The sequence below is a fragment of the Sorex araneus genome, chromosome 6, assembly GCF_027595985.1.
Source record: "Sorex araneus isolate mSorAra2 chromosome 6, mSorAra2.pri, whole genome shotgun sequence".
NCBI lineage: Eukaryota > Metazoa > Chordata > Mammalia > Eulipotyphla > Soricidae > Sorex > Sorex araneus.
Window position 1 is genome coordinate 161,158,302 of NC_073307.1, and position 16,828 is coordinate 161,175,129.

At 53.8% G+C, this 16,828-nt stretch overlaps 1 protein-coding gene across 2 annotated transcripts in view; it reads right to left on the reverse strand.

The window, feature by feature from the left end:
• The window catches only part of STX5 (syntaxin 5), a 28,377-nt gene that overhangs the window by 888 nt on the left and 10,661 nt on the right, over positions 1-16,828 (reverse strand). The window contains exons 6-11 of one of the 2 annotated variants that reach the window (XR_008630720.1): positions 16,211-16,327; positions 15,875-15,931; positions 15,673-15,754; positions 15,179-15,285; positions 14,930-15,051; positions 7,629-7,794 (exon numbers count right to left, since the gene is read on the reverse strand). Coding sequence is in view for 1 of the 2 variants with exons in the window: in XM_055142447.1 (XP_054998422.1) it covers positions 14,930-15,051; positions 15,179-15,285; positions 15,673-15,754; positions 15,875-15,931; positions 16,211-16,327 (485 nt within the window). In the remaining variant the exon portion in view is untranslated. The remainder of the gene's footprint in view (positions 1-7,628; positions 7,795-14,929; positions 15,052-15,178; positions 15,286-15,672; positions 15,755-15,874; positions 15,932-16,210; positions 16,328-16,828) is intronic. The other variant, XM_055142447.1, reaches the window with a different exon arrangement.

Here is a 16,828-nt window from a genome sequence, read left to right on the forward strand (position 1 = left end):
TGTGTATCTGGGTCCAGAAAAAGCTCTGGTCATACAAATGGGCCTCGGCTCCCATCTGGAAGTCAGCTCTGCAACCGGCTCGTGACCCACACCCATCATTTCACCTCAAACCTCATTTCCCACCGCTGCAAGGGAAGGAAAAATGAAAATAAACACACACTACCTCTCCGGTTACAGTTATTCTTTGGGGGCCACCTCTCGTGGTGCTGGGGGAAGGAGCTCATTGTTCCCGGCAGTGCCAGGGATTTAATCCCAGGTCTCCTAGACACACAGCATGCTCTCTAGTCCTTTGAACTCCGGTTACAGTCATTTGGGAGGTGGGGTGCGGGGACGGGGTTCCCCAGCAGTGTTCAGGGAGCTGACCACACCATGGTGACATCCTGCAGTTCTGGAACCTCTAGGGCGATACGCACTGCACAGAAGGCATGTGCCCATCATGGCTCCGGTCATCACCATCGAAAATGAGCTACTGAGCACACAGTGCCCAACCCGACAAAGGGCCCCCAAATCCTATCAGAATGTTTGGCTCATTCAATACTGTTTTTTTTTTTTTTTTTTAAAATAAATATGTACTAGTGAATCCTGAAGCTATGTGAGATGGGAAGACACTTAAATCAGGACAGGAAGTCAAAGGAAGGAAAGTCTGGTGTCAGGAGGACACACTTCCCCAGGGGCGAGAGATGCCTGGGAGGGAGGGCCATGATCTCAGGAGACTGCTGAGGAAAACAAAACGTTTCCCAGCCCTCCTGCAAAGGTAATCTTGAAAACCAAGACAAATCCTGGTCTTCATTACCTTCTGGGGGTGGAGACCTTTGCAAGCTGGGGGCACAAGAAAGCTGGCACAGCCTGAAATCCGCGCTGGCAGCCCCCGTGCTGGGAAGGTGGGCATGCATGAAGACTACGAGCTGACTGGTCTCACATACAGGAACCTGGACAGCTGGAAGAAACTCCGTAATTTTTTTTTTCTTTTGGGCCCGACCTGGCAGTGCTCAGGGATCATTCTTGGCGATGCCTGGATCTGGTGGTGGGGGAGTCCAAATGCGGTGGCAGGGACTGAACCTGCAAGGCCAGTGCCTCAGCCCCTGTGTCTCTCCCCTTGGCTCCCTACCATGTGGCAGAGGCTAATGACAGGATGGGGTTCCCTAGCTTTGGGCCCCATTTCCATTTCTCAGAGTAGGAGCATTTGCTATTTTACACAATTATAATGGTCGAAGCTCACCAGAATGAAAAGGCAAATTCCACAGGTCTCTCAGATCTGAAATGGGAGTCTGTGAATGAAAACTAAGAAAACTAAGAAAACGAGACTTGGGGCCGGAGCGATAGCACAGCGGGTAAGGCGTTTGCCTTGCACTCGGCCGACCCGGGTTCGATCCCCGGCATCCCATATGGTCCCCCAAGCACCGCCAGGAGAAATTCCTGAGTGCAAAGCCAGGAGTAACCCCTGTGCATCGCCGGGTGTGACCCAAAAAGCAAAAAAAAAAAAAAAAGAGAGAGAGACTGGTGGTGAAAACATTTAGAAATCGATGGATCTTTGGAGTAATCAGCAGAAAATAAGTTAGAAAACAAAACTTTTTTTGTTTTGAGGGGCTGGAGGAGAGTGCAGTGGGGAAGGCTACTGCCTGGGTTCCACCCCCAGGATCGCACAAGAGTCCCCCAAGCACTGCCAGGAGTTCTGAGCATCACTGGGTGTAGCCCCAAAATGCAATGGGGGAGAAGGGGAGGGTCAGCAGAACACAATGGTTTGGGAAAGAGGAAAACAAAAAGCAGTTTGCAAGGGGAGAAGGACAAAAGGAAGTAGAGGGAAGGCGAGAGAGCACAGCTTACAGGGGACCCCATAGGGTTGGTAAGCTCAGAGCCAGGAGTGAGCCCTGGGCACTGTGTGGCCCAAACACCAAATAGCCCAGATACGGCTAGACCACAGCAGAGGGTCCGCCCCTGAGCTCCACCCCTGCCCTTTGTTGGTAGCAGCCGCCCTGGCCAGGCTCCTGCTGTACCCACCCCATGTGTCCCCGCTGTGGGCACAGTGCCACAGCCCGGCCGGACACACAACACAGGGCTCGAGGCACTTGCTGTGCGTGGGCTGACCTGGGTTCAGTCCCAGGACCACACGGTGCTCCGAGCATCGCTAGAGGTGGCCCTGGAGGTCCCCAAGCACGTCTGGGGAGGCCCGGGGATACCCAGTACCACGGAGGCGTATCAACTCGTCCTCCCCAGGCTCCTCCAGAGCCGACAGCCGGGGAGCTCTGCATGCAGGAGGCCTGGGTTTGCTCCCAAGCACTGCCAGGAGTGACCCGTGAGCACCTCCTAGGCTGTTCACCACCCCCCCAATAACCACACCCGGCAATGCTCAGGGTTTACTCCTGGCTCTGTGCTCAGGAATTACTCCTGGCAGTGCTTGGGGAAGCATACAGGGTGCCAGGGATCAAACCCAGGCCGGGCACGTGCAAGGCAAACGACTCCCCGCTGCTGGACCTCTACCTGGGCCCTGAAACAGTGGTTTGCATCAAGTAGGGTTTAAAGCCACAGCCATGCTCAAGGCTCCTCTCCACACGTTCAGACAAGCCTCACGCAGGAGAGGAACCCAGGTGTGCGGGACCCAGGGCTGAGATCTCCAAGCTTGCTCGGATCAGGACTGGGCCTCCCTCTTCTGCCCAGATTCCCCATTTCCCAGTAGCTAGGTGGCCACACCCACAAACTGCTCCCGGCTCCCGTGTAATTCCATCAACGGCCAACAACCAGAGACTTTATAAAACCAAGCTCCCGGAAGCGTGATCTGGGCGACATTTTACAGCCTAGTTCTCCCTCTTGGAGAACCTGGCAAGCTACCGAGAGTTTCCTGCCCGCATGGGAGAGCCTGGCAAGCTCCCCATGTTGTGTATTCATATGCCAAAACCGGTAACAATGATGGGTCTCTTTCCCCTGACCCTGAAAGAGCCTCCAATGCGGCACCATTGGGAAGGACAAGAGACACTGCTAAAATCTCAGAGCTAGAAAGAATGGAGATGGGACTGAGACCGCTCAAGAAAAGGTGATCAATGGGACGATGATGATGAGGGTTTAAAGCAAGCTGGAGGGCACACAGAAAGGGTTTGTCGAATGTGAACAGTGTCAGAGCCCCACAGGGCCACTTCAAAAGGAACACTATCCCTGTGACCGGAGTGGGGGGCAAAAGAAGGAGACCCACAGAAAGGAACCCTAACTGAACCAACAGTGGAGGAGAATTTCCTAACTGGGGGAAGGAACTGAAACAAACAAACAAACACACAAACACACAAAAACCCAAATACAAAAGGCTTAGAGTCCCAACCAAAACAAACACCCAGACACTCTAAGACTAATGAAAATGCTACAAACTAAAGATAAGGAAATGCTACAAAGCATTGAGGGGAAAGTGAATTTCACAGAAGGCAATTCCTGGAAGATCAGCGCGTGACTTCTCCAGAGCAATGACTGAAAAGGATTTTCAGTGGAGAATACTCTGCACTGTCAGCTGATCACTCTTCTTGGCCGTTACCCCAAGAGGCCCAAAGTGGTACTTTGCAAAGACATCTGCATGCCTGTATTCATTGTGGCTGTTCACGATATCTAAGATCTGGAAATAACCCAAATGCCCAAGAACAGATGAGTGGACAAAAAAAAACTCATAAATAAACACAATGGAATACAACTGGGTTAGAAGGGAAGAAATGATTATTCTCCAGTTCACTGCCCCCTGTGAATGCAACTACAAGGTAGAATGCTGCGAGAAGTCAGTGGGGGACAACTGCAGAATATTTTTATCCTTCTCTGTTGTATGAATGTAAACGTAGGCAGGGGACTGAAAACTGCCAGTGCCACAGCCCAACAGTGGGCCTGCAGAGCTGGGGTGCAGGGGACCCGGGACACTGGCGGAGGTTCGATCCCCGGCATCCTATAGGTCCCCTGATCACCACACCAGGAGTAATAACTGAGTGCAAAGCCAGGAGTAACCCCTGAGCATTGCCGGGTCTGACCCAAAAAGCAAAACATAAACGATTTAAATAATGTAAGGACTAGGAGACTGACTTCAGTGGTAGAGCACAGCCTTGGCTCTAAGGATCTGATCCCCGCACGGGGAGGCCCTGAGTCCTGCTGGTGTTGCTCCCGAGTAGCGCAGCACTATCACAAAAGAACACAAGGTCCATCTACTGAACTACCACCAGGACAGAAATTCACACAGAAATCTCACCGCTGTCTGTGGTGAAACCACCCTGAACGCGCCTGATCTCGTCTGATCTCTGGAGTTAAGCAGGGTCGGGCCTGGTTAGTACTTGGATGGGAGAAATCTCACTGCAATCTTACACAAAGTATACAGGGTGCTAGATAGCATTGGGTTGTCCTTGCTCCTCCTGTAGGGAGCTTAGGTTTACTGAGTTACTCCCACAACAGTGCTCCCAATTCTATCACACCCAATTCCATCAGGCACTAGCAATATAGCAATAATCCTACACTGCTTGTCTCTTTATTGTCCTTTGCATGGTTTATTTAGCAATGTCCTTTTTGTATAGGCACAGGAAGACAGTTGATGCTACGCTTTTGTAACGTGGAAGTTAATTGACTCCAAGTAATATTTACTCCTGGGAATCCATCATATTTACAGTACAGTAAGGAAGGTACCTGTCTTGCACACTGCTGACCCAGGCTCAATCCCCAGCACCCCATACGATGAGTGCCTCTCCCTAGCCCCCACAAAGGGTCAGGGACAGTTACATAGTCATATAGAATAATATATTTTCAGTTAAAAAAGGGAATAAGGGCTAGCAAAGAGCAACACATTCTAAATAGACTTAATGCAATAAAATATACAACATGCTGGACAGAGTACAGGGGTTAAGCTGCTTGCATGTGGCAGCCCTGGGAGCAATGCCTGGCACCACAACAGGTTCCCTGAGCACCGCCAGGAGTGAACCCTGAGCACAGAGCCAGGACTAACCTCTGAGCACAGTTGGGTGTGACCCCAAAACAAAACCAAATGAAAACAAGAAAATATGTAATACTTATTAATAGAACTATATAGTTAATAGACTACCAGGGTCCAGTAATAGTAGGGGCTCTGAGCACCCCACTGACAATTATGGAGAGATCCGCTAGAGAGAGCAGATAAGGGAATAACAGCCTTAAATTATAAACTAGAACAGATGGGCTTATTCATAGACATCTGTAAAACATGTCACCCGAACACTTGAATTTACTTTGCTTTTCAAGTATGCAACACTTAATATTTTCAAGAATAGGCCGTATGCTGGGAAACAAGTGTCAATAAACGTATGAAGGGGCCGGAGCAATAGTACAGGGAGGAGGGCATTTGCCTTACACATGGCTGAGCCGGTTCAATCCCCGGCATCCCATACGGTCCCCAGCACCACCAGGAGTAATTCCTGAGTGCAGGACCAGGAGTAACCCCTGAGCATCACCAGATGTGACCCCAAAAGCAATAAATCAATAAATAAAAAACTTATGTTAAATAAATGTATTTGATATTTAACATCACACCAAATACCGTTTTGAGATCTACAATACTACAAAAGTTGGGGCTGGAGTGACAGTATAGTGGGTGGGGCATCTGCCTTGCATGCAGCCGACCTGGGTTCGATTCCCGGCATCCCATATGGTCCCCCGAGCACTGCCAGGAGTAATTCCTGAGCGCAAAGCCAGGAGTAGCCCCTGTGCATTGTCCGGGTGTGACCCAAAAAGCCAACAAACAAACAAAAAATATTACAAAAGAAGAGAGAAAATAGACACGTGCAGGCCAAATCATAAGCTTCTTAGTAAACCTCAGGTCAAGAAGGTAGCACTGTAGCATTATCATCCCATTGTAAATCGATGTGCTCAAGCGAGCACCAGTAACTACTCCATTGTGAGACTTGTTGTTACTGTTTTTGGCATATTGAATACATCATGGGAAGCTTGCCAGGCTCTGCTGTGCGGGCGGGATACTCTCGGTAGCTTGCCGGACTCTCCGAGAGGGGTGGAGGAATTGAACCCGGGTCGGCCACGTGCAAGGCAAACACCCTACCCACTGTGCTCCAGGTCAAGAAGGAACTAAAGGAATTAGAGAAAACCTAGCAACTAAAATGGAAATATATGATCACAAACTACAGGATATAGCAAATGCCGTACTAACATTCTACAAGCTTGCATAGAGAAACAAGAATAAGATCACACTGCGGCTGGAGCGACAGCACAGCAGGTAGGGCACTTGCCTTGCACACAGCCAACCTGGGTTCGATTCCCAGCATTCCCTATGGTCCCCTGAGCACCGCCAGAGGTAATTCCTGAGTCAGAGCCAGGAGTAACCCCTGTGCATTGCCAGGTGTGACCCAAAAAAAAGAAAAAAAAAAACCCCAAAAACCAAGAATCATGGTCACAAATGAACAATTTCACATCACAGGTTTAACAAAATAAAAATTGGGAGAGGAGAGGCTGGAGCGATAGCACAGCGGGTAGGGCGTTTGCCTTGCACGTGGCTGACCCGGGTTCGATTCCCAGCATTCCATATGGTCCCCTGAGCACCGCCAGGAGTAATTCCTGAGTGAAGAGCCAGGAGTAACCCCTGTGCATCACCGGGTGTGACCCAAAAAGCAAAAAACAAAACAAAAATTGGGAGAGGAACCAAAACTAAACCCAAAAGTCAGAGCACAGACAAATGAAAAAGAAACCAGAATTAGGAGAGAGAGTTACATCGGAAGGGTGTTTGCCTTGCACACAGCCAACCAGGGTTGGATGTCCCACACCCCATATGGTTCACTGCCAGGAGTGACCCCTGAGAATCACTGGGTGTGGCCCAAGCACAACGAAAATTAAAAAATTAATTTATCTTGTAAATAAAATACATTTTAAGCTGAAGAGTTAGCTCCAGGGGCCCAGTTCGTGCTCGCATGTGGGAGGGCCAGGTTCTGCCTGGACAGTGGGTAGTCCCAAGTGATGCCGAGAACCACCTGAGCACTGCCGGGTATGGCACAAAACCAGAAGGCAGGTCAATGAAGCACACCGTCAGCACGGCCTGCCAAGCCGCAGGGAGTGCACGGGGCAGGTCAGGTGGCTCAAGCGTAGCGCGCCGGGGCCGGGCCCACTGCATGTTCGGCTCCCCACAGCACTACTGGCTTCCGCCCCCAGACTTTATTTTTTATTTCCACATTTTATTTATTTATTTATTTATTTATTTATTTATTTATTTATTTATTTATTCTTTTTGGGTCACACCCGGCGATGCACAGGGGACACTCCTGGCTCTGCACTCAGGAATCACCCCTGGCAGTGCTCAGGGGACCATATGGGATGCCGGGAATCGAACCCAGGTCGGCCGCGTGCAAGGCAAACGCCCTACCCGCTGTGCTATCGCTCCAGCCCCCCACTTTTTATTTTTATTTAATTCTGAGTTTTAAGCCATGCCTGCTCGACTCAGAGCTTCCTCCTGGCCTGACCTTCAGGAATCACTCCCGGCAGACCCAGGGGACGTGTGATGTGCTGGAGGATCCCCGGCATCCTGTATGGTCCCACGAGCACTGCCAGGAGTAATTCCTGAGCAGAGAGGCAGGAGAGAGTCCCCAGCATTGTCAGGTGTGACCCACAAACCAAAAGGGGGAAAAAAAAAAACGCAAGCACCCTACCCACGGTACTTTCACTCTGGCTCCGAGAAATATTTTTAAAAAAGCAGCAGCAGCAGCAGCGGCCGGAGCAACAGTATAGTGGGTGAGGCGTCCGTCTTGCACGCGGCTGACCTGGGTTCAGTCCCCGGCATCCCATATGGTCCCCGAGCACCGCCAGGAGTAATTCCTGCGTGCAGAGAGAGGAGTAATGCCTGAGTATTGCTGGGTGTGACCCAAAAAGAAAAAAAAAAAACCAACACATACACATACGCGCAAGCAGCAGCAAGCAGCTAAACAAGCAGCTAAATGTAAAGCTACTATGGATCCAACACTCCTACTCCTGGGATTCTGGCCCAAGGACAAAAAAAAATTACACGGAGGCGTGGGAGCCCTCAGAGGGCGAGAGAGCCGGCATGTGGGAGGCCTAGGTGCCTATGCTCCCCGCATACTGTGGGGGAGGGGGAAGGGCGGGACCCCTCTCACTAAACCGAAGACCCCTCTTCTCCCAGAAAAAAAAACAAACCAAAAGTACTTTGCACAACTGTCCACCAGTCAGGAGCAGCTCCCAGCACCACAGTGACCTCAAAACAAAATAATATATGGAAACAAGTGATGTGCCTGCTGACAAATGTGTTACATTCCTACCTGGGTAAAGACTGCTCGGGTAAAAGAAGACAGAATGTTGCCACTTATCGAGCACATGGGAGGGGACTGCGAAAAGCTGGGTAAATTAGAAGACAAGTATTGAAGATTTCACCCATACAAACAGGAAACAGACAACCAAAATGCAAACACCCCCAACTTCTGAGAGCCCTGCAGCCTGCTCCGCATCCAGCCAGAGTGACCTCCTGCTGGGCTGGAGGGTTATACTGGAGAGGTGCTTGCCTGCTGCCGAGCCTGGTTCAATCCCTGGGGCTGGGGAACATTGGGCTGTCCTTGCTTCTTCCGCAGGGAGCTTAGGTCTACTGAGCTACTCCCTCAACAGTGCCCCTGAGGCACACCCAATTCCATCGAGCGCTAATAATCCTATATTGCTTTCCTCTTTCCTTTATTATCATTCACATGGTTTATTCAGCAATGTCCTTTTTTTTTTCTTTTTGGGTCACACCTGGCGATGCACAGGGGTTACTCCTGGCTCTGCACTCAGGAATTACCCCTGGCGGTGCTCAGGGGACCATATGGGATGCTGGGATTTGAACCCAGGTCGGGCGCGTGCAAGGCAAACGCCCTACCCGCTGTGCTATCTCCCCAGGCCCAGCAATGTCCTTTTTGTAGCACTGTATCATTGTCATCCCATTGCTCATCGATTTGCTCCAGTGGGCACCAGTAATGTCTCCATTGTGAAACTTGTTACTGTTTTCGGCATATCAAATATGCCACGGGTAGCTTGCCAGGCTCTGCCATGTAGGCGAGATACTCTCAGTATCTTGCCGGGCTCTCTGAGAGGGACGGAGGAATCGAACCCAAGTCAGCTGCATGCATGGCAAACGCCCTACCTGCTGTGCTACCGCTCCATTCCTGTGTCCTTTTTGTATAGACACAGGAAGACAGCTGATGCTCTGCTTTTGTAACATGGGAGTTAATTGATTCCAAATATTTACTCCGGGGCATCCATCATATTTACCTGACTTAAGCCTCAGTTGCCCTTACTTCCTAATACCCTCAAAAGGAGGGTCCCGAAGAACGGACTGGATGGACCCAGGGCAAGCTGTAAGTTACCCTGGCATCAGAAAGGGACAAGCTAAGTGCCATAAGAAGTATAATAAGAGCACAGTCATGGACAAACTCTGTCATCACCCAAAAAGAAGTAACTAAATAAGGACCCTGCTGGGGGCTGGAGAGATAGCACAGCGGGTAGGGCGTTTGCCTTGCACGCGGCCGACCCGGGTTCAAATCCCAGCATCCCATATGGTCCCCTGAGCACCGCCAGGGGTAATTCTTGAGTGCAGAGCCAGGAGTAACCCCTGTGCATCGCCGGGTGTGACCCAAAAACCAAAAATAAATAAATAAATAAATAAGGACCCTGCTGGATTAGGAAAGACTGACCTGGCCTGAGGACTGTGGTCTGGGATATAGAGCGAGATGTCCCCAGGAAGAGTCACCCTTTAAGCTTAATGTATCTCTCTCTTCTCTCTCTCTCTCTTTTTTTTATCTTTGATGTTTATTTATTCATTCATTTATTTATTTATTTTTTGCTTTTTGGGTCACACCTGGCTCTGCACTCAGGAATTACTCCTGGCGGTGCTCAGGGAACCATATGGGATGCTGGGAATTGAACCCGGGTCGGCTGTGTGCAAGGCAAACGCCCTACCCGCTGTGCTATTGCTCCAGCCCCAAAGCTTAATGTATCTCTTAGTGTTTCATACAAAATTACTAGAAATATCATAAGAAGTCAATCATTATGGTTGCTTAAGTGGATTACTAGCTGAGGGAAAGGAGAAAGCAATATACCCTAGATATTCCCACCCTTCACGTTTTCTATTTAACTATGCTGTAAGGGGAAGGAGCGGTTAGAGACGAGGACTAGGATGAGGAACTACGAGGACTAGGATGAGGAACTACGATAACTGGGACTCGACCAAAACAACCAAAACCACAACTATGACTGTGCCCTAAGGGGACCGGACTAGGCTGGGGAGGAGAGAGAATAAACTGACTACTGACCAGCCTGGGACCCCGTTCTCTGTTCTCCCACCCTTTGTCCGTCCGTCGCTATGGGCCAGCCAGGGGAACGGCTCTTGGCCACCGAACGCTTGAGTCCCTCATGTGCCCGCGCTTTCTCATGAAACTCACACCCTGGCACCCCATTCGGTCTCCTGAACCCCGCCAGAAGTGATCCCTGGGCACACAGCCAGGCACAGGCGCCGAGCACCACCAGGTGTGGCCCCCAAAACAAGCAAAATGAACTACAGACTATACCTGTGACTTCAACTAAGATACAATCTAATGTTGGAGCCAGAGTACCAGGAGAGTGGGCTGAGCCTTTGCCTTACACATGGCCCACCTGACTTGGTCCCCGCCACCCCCTGTGGTTCCCCCGAGCATGGCCAGGAAGGATTTCTGAGTGTGGAGCCAGGAAGTCACCCCTGAGCAGCACCGGTCGTGGCCCAATGACACTTCCCACATATTCTCCCCATTCAGATACTGCCTAGAGGTATTCTCAAAGGTCCAGAATTCGACAAGCCACTGCAGACTCTCCGACACGGCACGCTACAGCAGCTAACAAAACCCTGCCGCCGCGGGCCAGACAGTGCCCGGGTTAAGGTGCTCACCCTGCAGCCTCACAGCGTGGCCGATGCTGGCTAGATCCCAGGCACCAACCATATGGCTTCCTAAGTAGCATCAGGCACAGCCCTGGGTGCCCCTTCTCCCCCCACTGGCACCAGTGGGCTGGCCCAGGTAGCCCCCAGCACTGCGTCCCTCTGGAGCTGACAGCTGGGATCAAAATTGCTGCCAGAGCCCCTGGGCCTCCTGAGTATCTCTCAGGAACCCCCAAAGCAGCAAGAGGCTGAGACGGAGCTCCGTGGCAGTGTGGGGCCTGGTCTCATCCACGGAGCTTCAGGTTGTATGTGACCCCCCAAAAATAAACAAGGTGGGGGGCTGGAGTGATAGCACAGTGGGTAGGGTGTTTGCCTTGCACGCAGCCGACCCGGGTTCGAATCCCAGCATCCCATATGGTCCCCAGGAGCAATTCCTGAGTGCAGAGCCAGACGTAACCCCTGTGCATCGCTGGGTGTGACCCAAAAAGCAAAAATAAATAAATAAATAAACAAACAAGGGGGGGCGCACTGGAGTGATAGTAGAGTGGGGAGAGCGGTTGCCTTGTGCGCAACTAACTTGGGTTCAATCTCCGGCATCCCATACGGTCCCGTGAGCACTGCCAGGAGAAAGCCCTGAGTACTGCTGGGTATGACCTCCCCCGCCCCCGCCACGTCCCCACTTCCCAATAAACAAAGGGGCCAGAGCAAGAGTACAACGGGTAGGGTGCTTGCCTTGCATGCGGCTGATCCGAGTTCGATCCCTGGTACCACATATGGTCTCCTGAGCCCTGCCTGGCATGATCCCTGAGCGCAGAGCCAGGAGGAAGCCCTGAGCACTGCTGGGTGTGGGCTCCCCCCGGCCCCCCACCAAAATTAAATTCACAGGAAACAGGCTGATCTGCAATTAGAACCGTCTACCTCTGTGCCACAAACATCGGGAAGGCACGGAGAGCTGCAAGAGGTATGTGAGCAGGCCTGCTACGAGGCGTCTGTGCATGAGGCCTGGAGCTCTTTGGGGGGGCGGGTCTGGGCAGCACCCAGCAGCGCACAGGATCTAGTCCAGTCCTGTGTTCAGAAGTGACCCGCTGCGACCATGTGACCAGGACGGGACGAGGATATGTGCGAGGCGAGCACCCGACCTGCTGCTGTACTGTCACTTGGGCCCCAGAGACCTGAATTTCCTAAGAGGCTGTTCAACCCCCCACAGCGCAGGAGCGAGCCCTGACGCGAGGCCAGGTGCCGCCCAGGAGCCTAACGGATTGCGCGGGGAAGGCGCGTTGCCAGCGGGCGGGCCCTGACGGTCTCCAGCACCGCCCACAGCTGCCAGAGTGGCCCAGAGCCCCGACGACACCCACCCCGAACCAAACAAAAACATTATGTCCAGAGAAGTCAGGCAGTGTCACCTTTGATCAGGGCCTGCAACGGCTCCAACAGCCAACTTGTCACCACAGCTTATCTGGTGCCTCATTTCCCAACTGACCTCACCCTCACTGCTCTGTGAGTCCCCAGCTGCAGAAGGCCCCCCCGTTGCGCATGACTTATCGGGCCTTTCCTGGGAAGGTCTTTACACTGCCTCCACCCTCTGCCTGGCACGCCTCCACCCTCGGCCTGGCACGCCTTTCCAGACACCCTACCAGGATAACGTCCTTACATCACCCAAATCTTAGTCACGTGTCGGCTTTTTTTCTGGGGGGTGGGTGCTCGTGTTTGGGATGGGGGGGTCAGACTCAGGGGTCCCACCTGCAAGAACGCTCTCTGCCCTTTGAGCTGCTGGCTTCGGGCACTCTGGAGGGTGGACTGCGGATGCAGCCCAGCACACGGCGCTTGCCTGCCATGTGTGAGACCCCATGTAGAATCCCATGACCGCAACAAGGTTCTCCCTTAACCATCCTCTTCAAAACTGCCACTTTGGGGTGGGAGAGATGGAACAGCGGGGAGGTGACCTGCCTTGCACCGTGACCAACCCGGGTTCAATCTCTGGCATCAAGTATGGTGCCGAGCCTGGGGTCGGGAGTGACCCCAGGGCACAGAGCCAGGAGTAGCCCCTGAGCACTGCCCAGGTGTGGCCCCCAAACCAAACCAAACCACAGCTCACGGTGCTGGAGAGAAAGCGCAGGGAAGGTGGCACCTTGTCCTAAATGCAGCCACACGGGCTGCGAGTCCCCAGCAACATGCAAGGTCTCCTGAGCACTGCTAGGAACAGTGTCTGTGTACTGCCACGTGTGGTTTAACCCCCATTTAAAGAAAATATTTTTTGCAATATCACAGTTTGCTCCCCCCCCCCAAATGAGGTTCCTAATTACTTGTTCCCATCTGCTCTTACTGGCAGTATTTTTGCTCACACCTGGCGGTGCACAGGGGTGACTCCTGGCTCTGCACTCAGGAATTACTCCTGGCAGTGCTCAGGGGACCATATGGGATGCTGGGAATCGAACCCGGGTTGCCCTATCCACTGTGTATCGCTCCAGCCCCTTACTGAGCAGAAATACACGCAGAACCATTTATCCATAATGTTTTCATTTGGAGGCCTGGCCAGTGGAGGGCGCTCGAAGGCTTACTCCTCTGTGCTCAGGGGCCCACGCTGTGCTAGGGGTGGAACCCAGGCCTCCTGCATGCCGGGCCTGCGCTTAGCCCGATCAATGTTCTCGTTCTGGTTTCCTTTTTATTCTTTGGCTTTTTGGGTCATACCCGGCAATGTTCAGGGTTTCCTCCTGGCTCTGCAATCAGGAATCACTCCTGGTGGTGCTTGGGGAACCATATGCAATGCCGGGGATCGAACCGGCTGGCTGCATGCAAGGCAAAAGCCCTCCCCGCTGTACTATAGCTCCAGCCTTCTCCCTCTGGCTTCTTCTGAGTCTTTCCAAACGTCTGGCTTCCCGCCCCAAAGAGGGAGACCTTTCTCAAGGGCAGGGCACTGTCTCCCTAACCGCCTGAACAACACTCGGCGTGCCAACAAGAGCAGATGTGGCAGCAGAGGAGAAAGGGCATTTTCCCTGGGTGGGGCTTGGCCTGAACCTCTTTGTCCAGGGTTTTTCTTTCTTTCTTTTGGGGTCACACCCAGGGATGCTCAGGGGTTATTCCTGGTTTTTGCACTCAGGAATTACCCCTGGCAGTGCTTGGGGGACCATATGGGACTCCGGGGATTGAACCCGGGTCGGCCGCGTGCAAGGCAAACGCCCTACCCGCTGTGCTATCGCTCCGGCCCCTGTCCAGGGTTTTTCTAGCCCCACTTGCGTTCATCTTTTTTTGTGTTTTGGGTCTTTCACACCTGGCTCTGCGCTCAGGCATCACTCCTGGTTGGTCTGGGGGACCACATGGGATGATGGGATTGAAACCAGGTCAGCCGCAAGCATGCAAGGCAAGCGCCCTTCCTGCTGTGCTACCGCTCCAGCCCCATGGCTCTGATTCTTGAATAGTGAAGACAGCTCCTTCTGAGGGGCTCTGCTCTAGCTGGCTGCACTGCCTCGCAGCCCCCTCCTGCCATCTGCTTGGACCACTCCCTTCGGTGCAGACCCGTTCAGCAACTGAACAGATCGCCTGTCTTCGTTCCTTGATTTGGGTCCCTCCTTTTTTTCATTTTTGTTCTCAAGTAACACCTGCGGAGGGGTGCTTGGGGCTTACTCCTGGCTCTGCACTCAGGGATCACTCCCGGCGGGGCTCAGGGGACCATAACATTACCCTGGGGAGAAACCTGTGTTGGCGTCATGCCAAGCCCCACCCTCATGCCCTCACTTTTTTACCCCCGCCACCAAATCCCAAACACACACACACACACACACACACACACACACACACACACACACACACACACATATAGACACACATCCCATCGAGAAAGCTCCACGGAAGAGGCGCTTACCAGCCCTACTTACTGCTGCATCCCCAGCAAGTAGAAGAAACAGTCCCGTGGGCCCAAACTTAGGAACAGCACACTGAGTGACGAAGGCGGGTAGCCTCCACGGAGGGGGGGTGGTTGGGTGGGGGAGGGTTTGCTCTTTGCCACAGCGCACCCAGCTGTGCCCGGGGGTCTTCAAGATGGCACCAGCAGGGAGGCAGGCTCACCTCTGTATGGTCTCTTCCTGCTCCTTGACCATATGTGCCAACTGCTGAAAGATGGAGCCCAGCTCCACAATCGTGGACTCGATGTTCTGCATGGTGTCTGCCCGGCTCTGAATGTAGGAATCCTTGGGGAGAGACAGACACGCATGGAGCGAGCGCGTGAGCCGAGTCCCGCATTTCTTCAGGGCCGGGGGGGCCCGCCGCGACAGGACTCTTCCCAGCTCCCACCCCCACAGTCCACTGCCCCGGTACCTGCTCGTCGATGAGCTGCAGCTGCTGACTGGTCCGAGAGTCCAGCATGTCGATGGCGACGTCGCCAGAGGCCCGAGACTCTGCCCCCAACACCACAGCACCACCCCCTGGGGCGAGAGGGAGGTCAGGGTGCCACTGAGTGGCTACAGGTGGGCCCTGGATCTACCTCCCGGCTCCAGCACAGAAGAGGCCCATCACCCTGGACAAGTCACTGAACCTCCCTCAGCCTCAGTGCCCTCATCTGTGAAATGGGTGTAATCACAGCTGCGCCCTCGGGGTGTGGGTGTGACCCCAGAAGTCTGCAGAAGTGAGGGGGAAGCACCTCTGTACCCCTCCAACAGGGCTGGCCTGGGGAACAGGGGGGCTCTGAGAGTCCTGGCCATCAGGAGTCTGGCCACTGCTGGGGACCCGTCTTCTGCCCTGGCCCCTGCTCTGAGGGGACGCCCTCACTGCCACAGTCACAACACCCTACCCCTGTACTGCCTGTGACTTACCCAGGTGGTTGGGGGCAAGGGGCAGGGCCGACACGGGTGCTCGGGAGAAGTGCTCCCGCCGGCTCCGCTGCTGCTTGAGGTTCTGGGATGGGGAAAGAGGCCCCTGTCAGGGCTGCGAGGCCGAGCGCCCTCCCACCCGCACGTCCCTGTCCCAGGGTCCTCACCCCCGGGATCGCGGCCCTCCCACCACGATTCTGCTTACCTCTGTCCTCACTTCTAAAACAGATTTGAAGTCATTGGACATGGAGGCCAGTTTGGACTACAAAGAAAGGGGAAGGCGGTGAACACCGAGGACTGCATGCCCCCCACGCCCCGCCCCCAGCCCCCCACTTCAGAGGCCCAAACCCCCAGGTCCCGCCCCGCCCACTCACGCCCCACCTCACCTGAGCCCCGCCCCGCCCCCACTCCCCTCATGCCCCACCCACCCTAGCCCCGCCCCCACTCCCCTCAGGCCCCGCTCCCGCCCCGCCCACACCCACTCATGCTCGCCCCACGGGCTCCCGCTCCCGCCTCCCGCCCCAAGCCCCGCCGCTCACACCTGCAGGGAGACCACGATGGTGTTGGAGTGTGTCTGCAGGTGCCGGCCGCTTTGCGTGCCCTTGGCCCTCACGAAATCCTGCAGCTGGGCGATTTTTTTGTTGAGGCTGTTGATGTCCTGGCGAAAGAATCAACAGGAAAACTGAGCCTTGCCCCGGCCGCCCTCAGCCCCCAAGCCCACATCTCTGGCACCGGGTGGCCAGGACAGACGTTTCGGGCGGGGGTTGAGATTTTCTCTGACAAATCCGGGCCTGCTGGAATTTCCCAGGCCCTCAAGTGTGCCCTGGCGCCATTCCTGCAGGGAAAAGTCAGAAAAGGGTAAACTAGGACCAGATCTACGTGGACACGCTCTACCCTGCGAAGTCACACTCATGGCCAAGACTTGAGTCTTGGGGTTGGAGCAATAGTACAGCAGGCAGGGCATTTGTCTCGCACGCGGTAAGCCGGGGTTCTATCCCGAACACCCCGTAATATCCCCTGAGCGCTGCCAGGAGTGATCCCCAAGCATAACAGCAGGTGTAAGCACTGAGCGAGTACTGCCAGGTGTGGCCCCCGAACAAAAGCAAACAACCCCAAAAGCCAAAACCTGGGGCCAGGGAGACAGGTCAAAGGGCTGGAG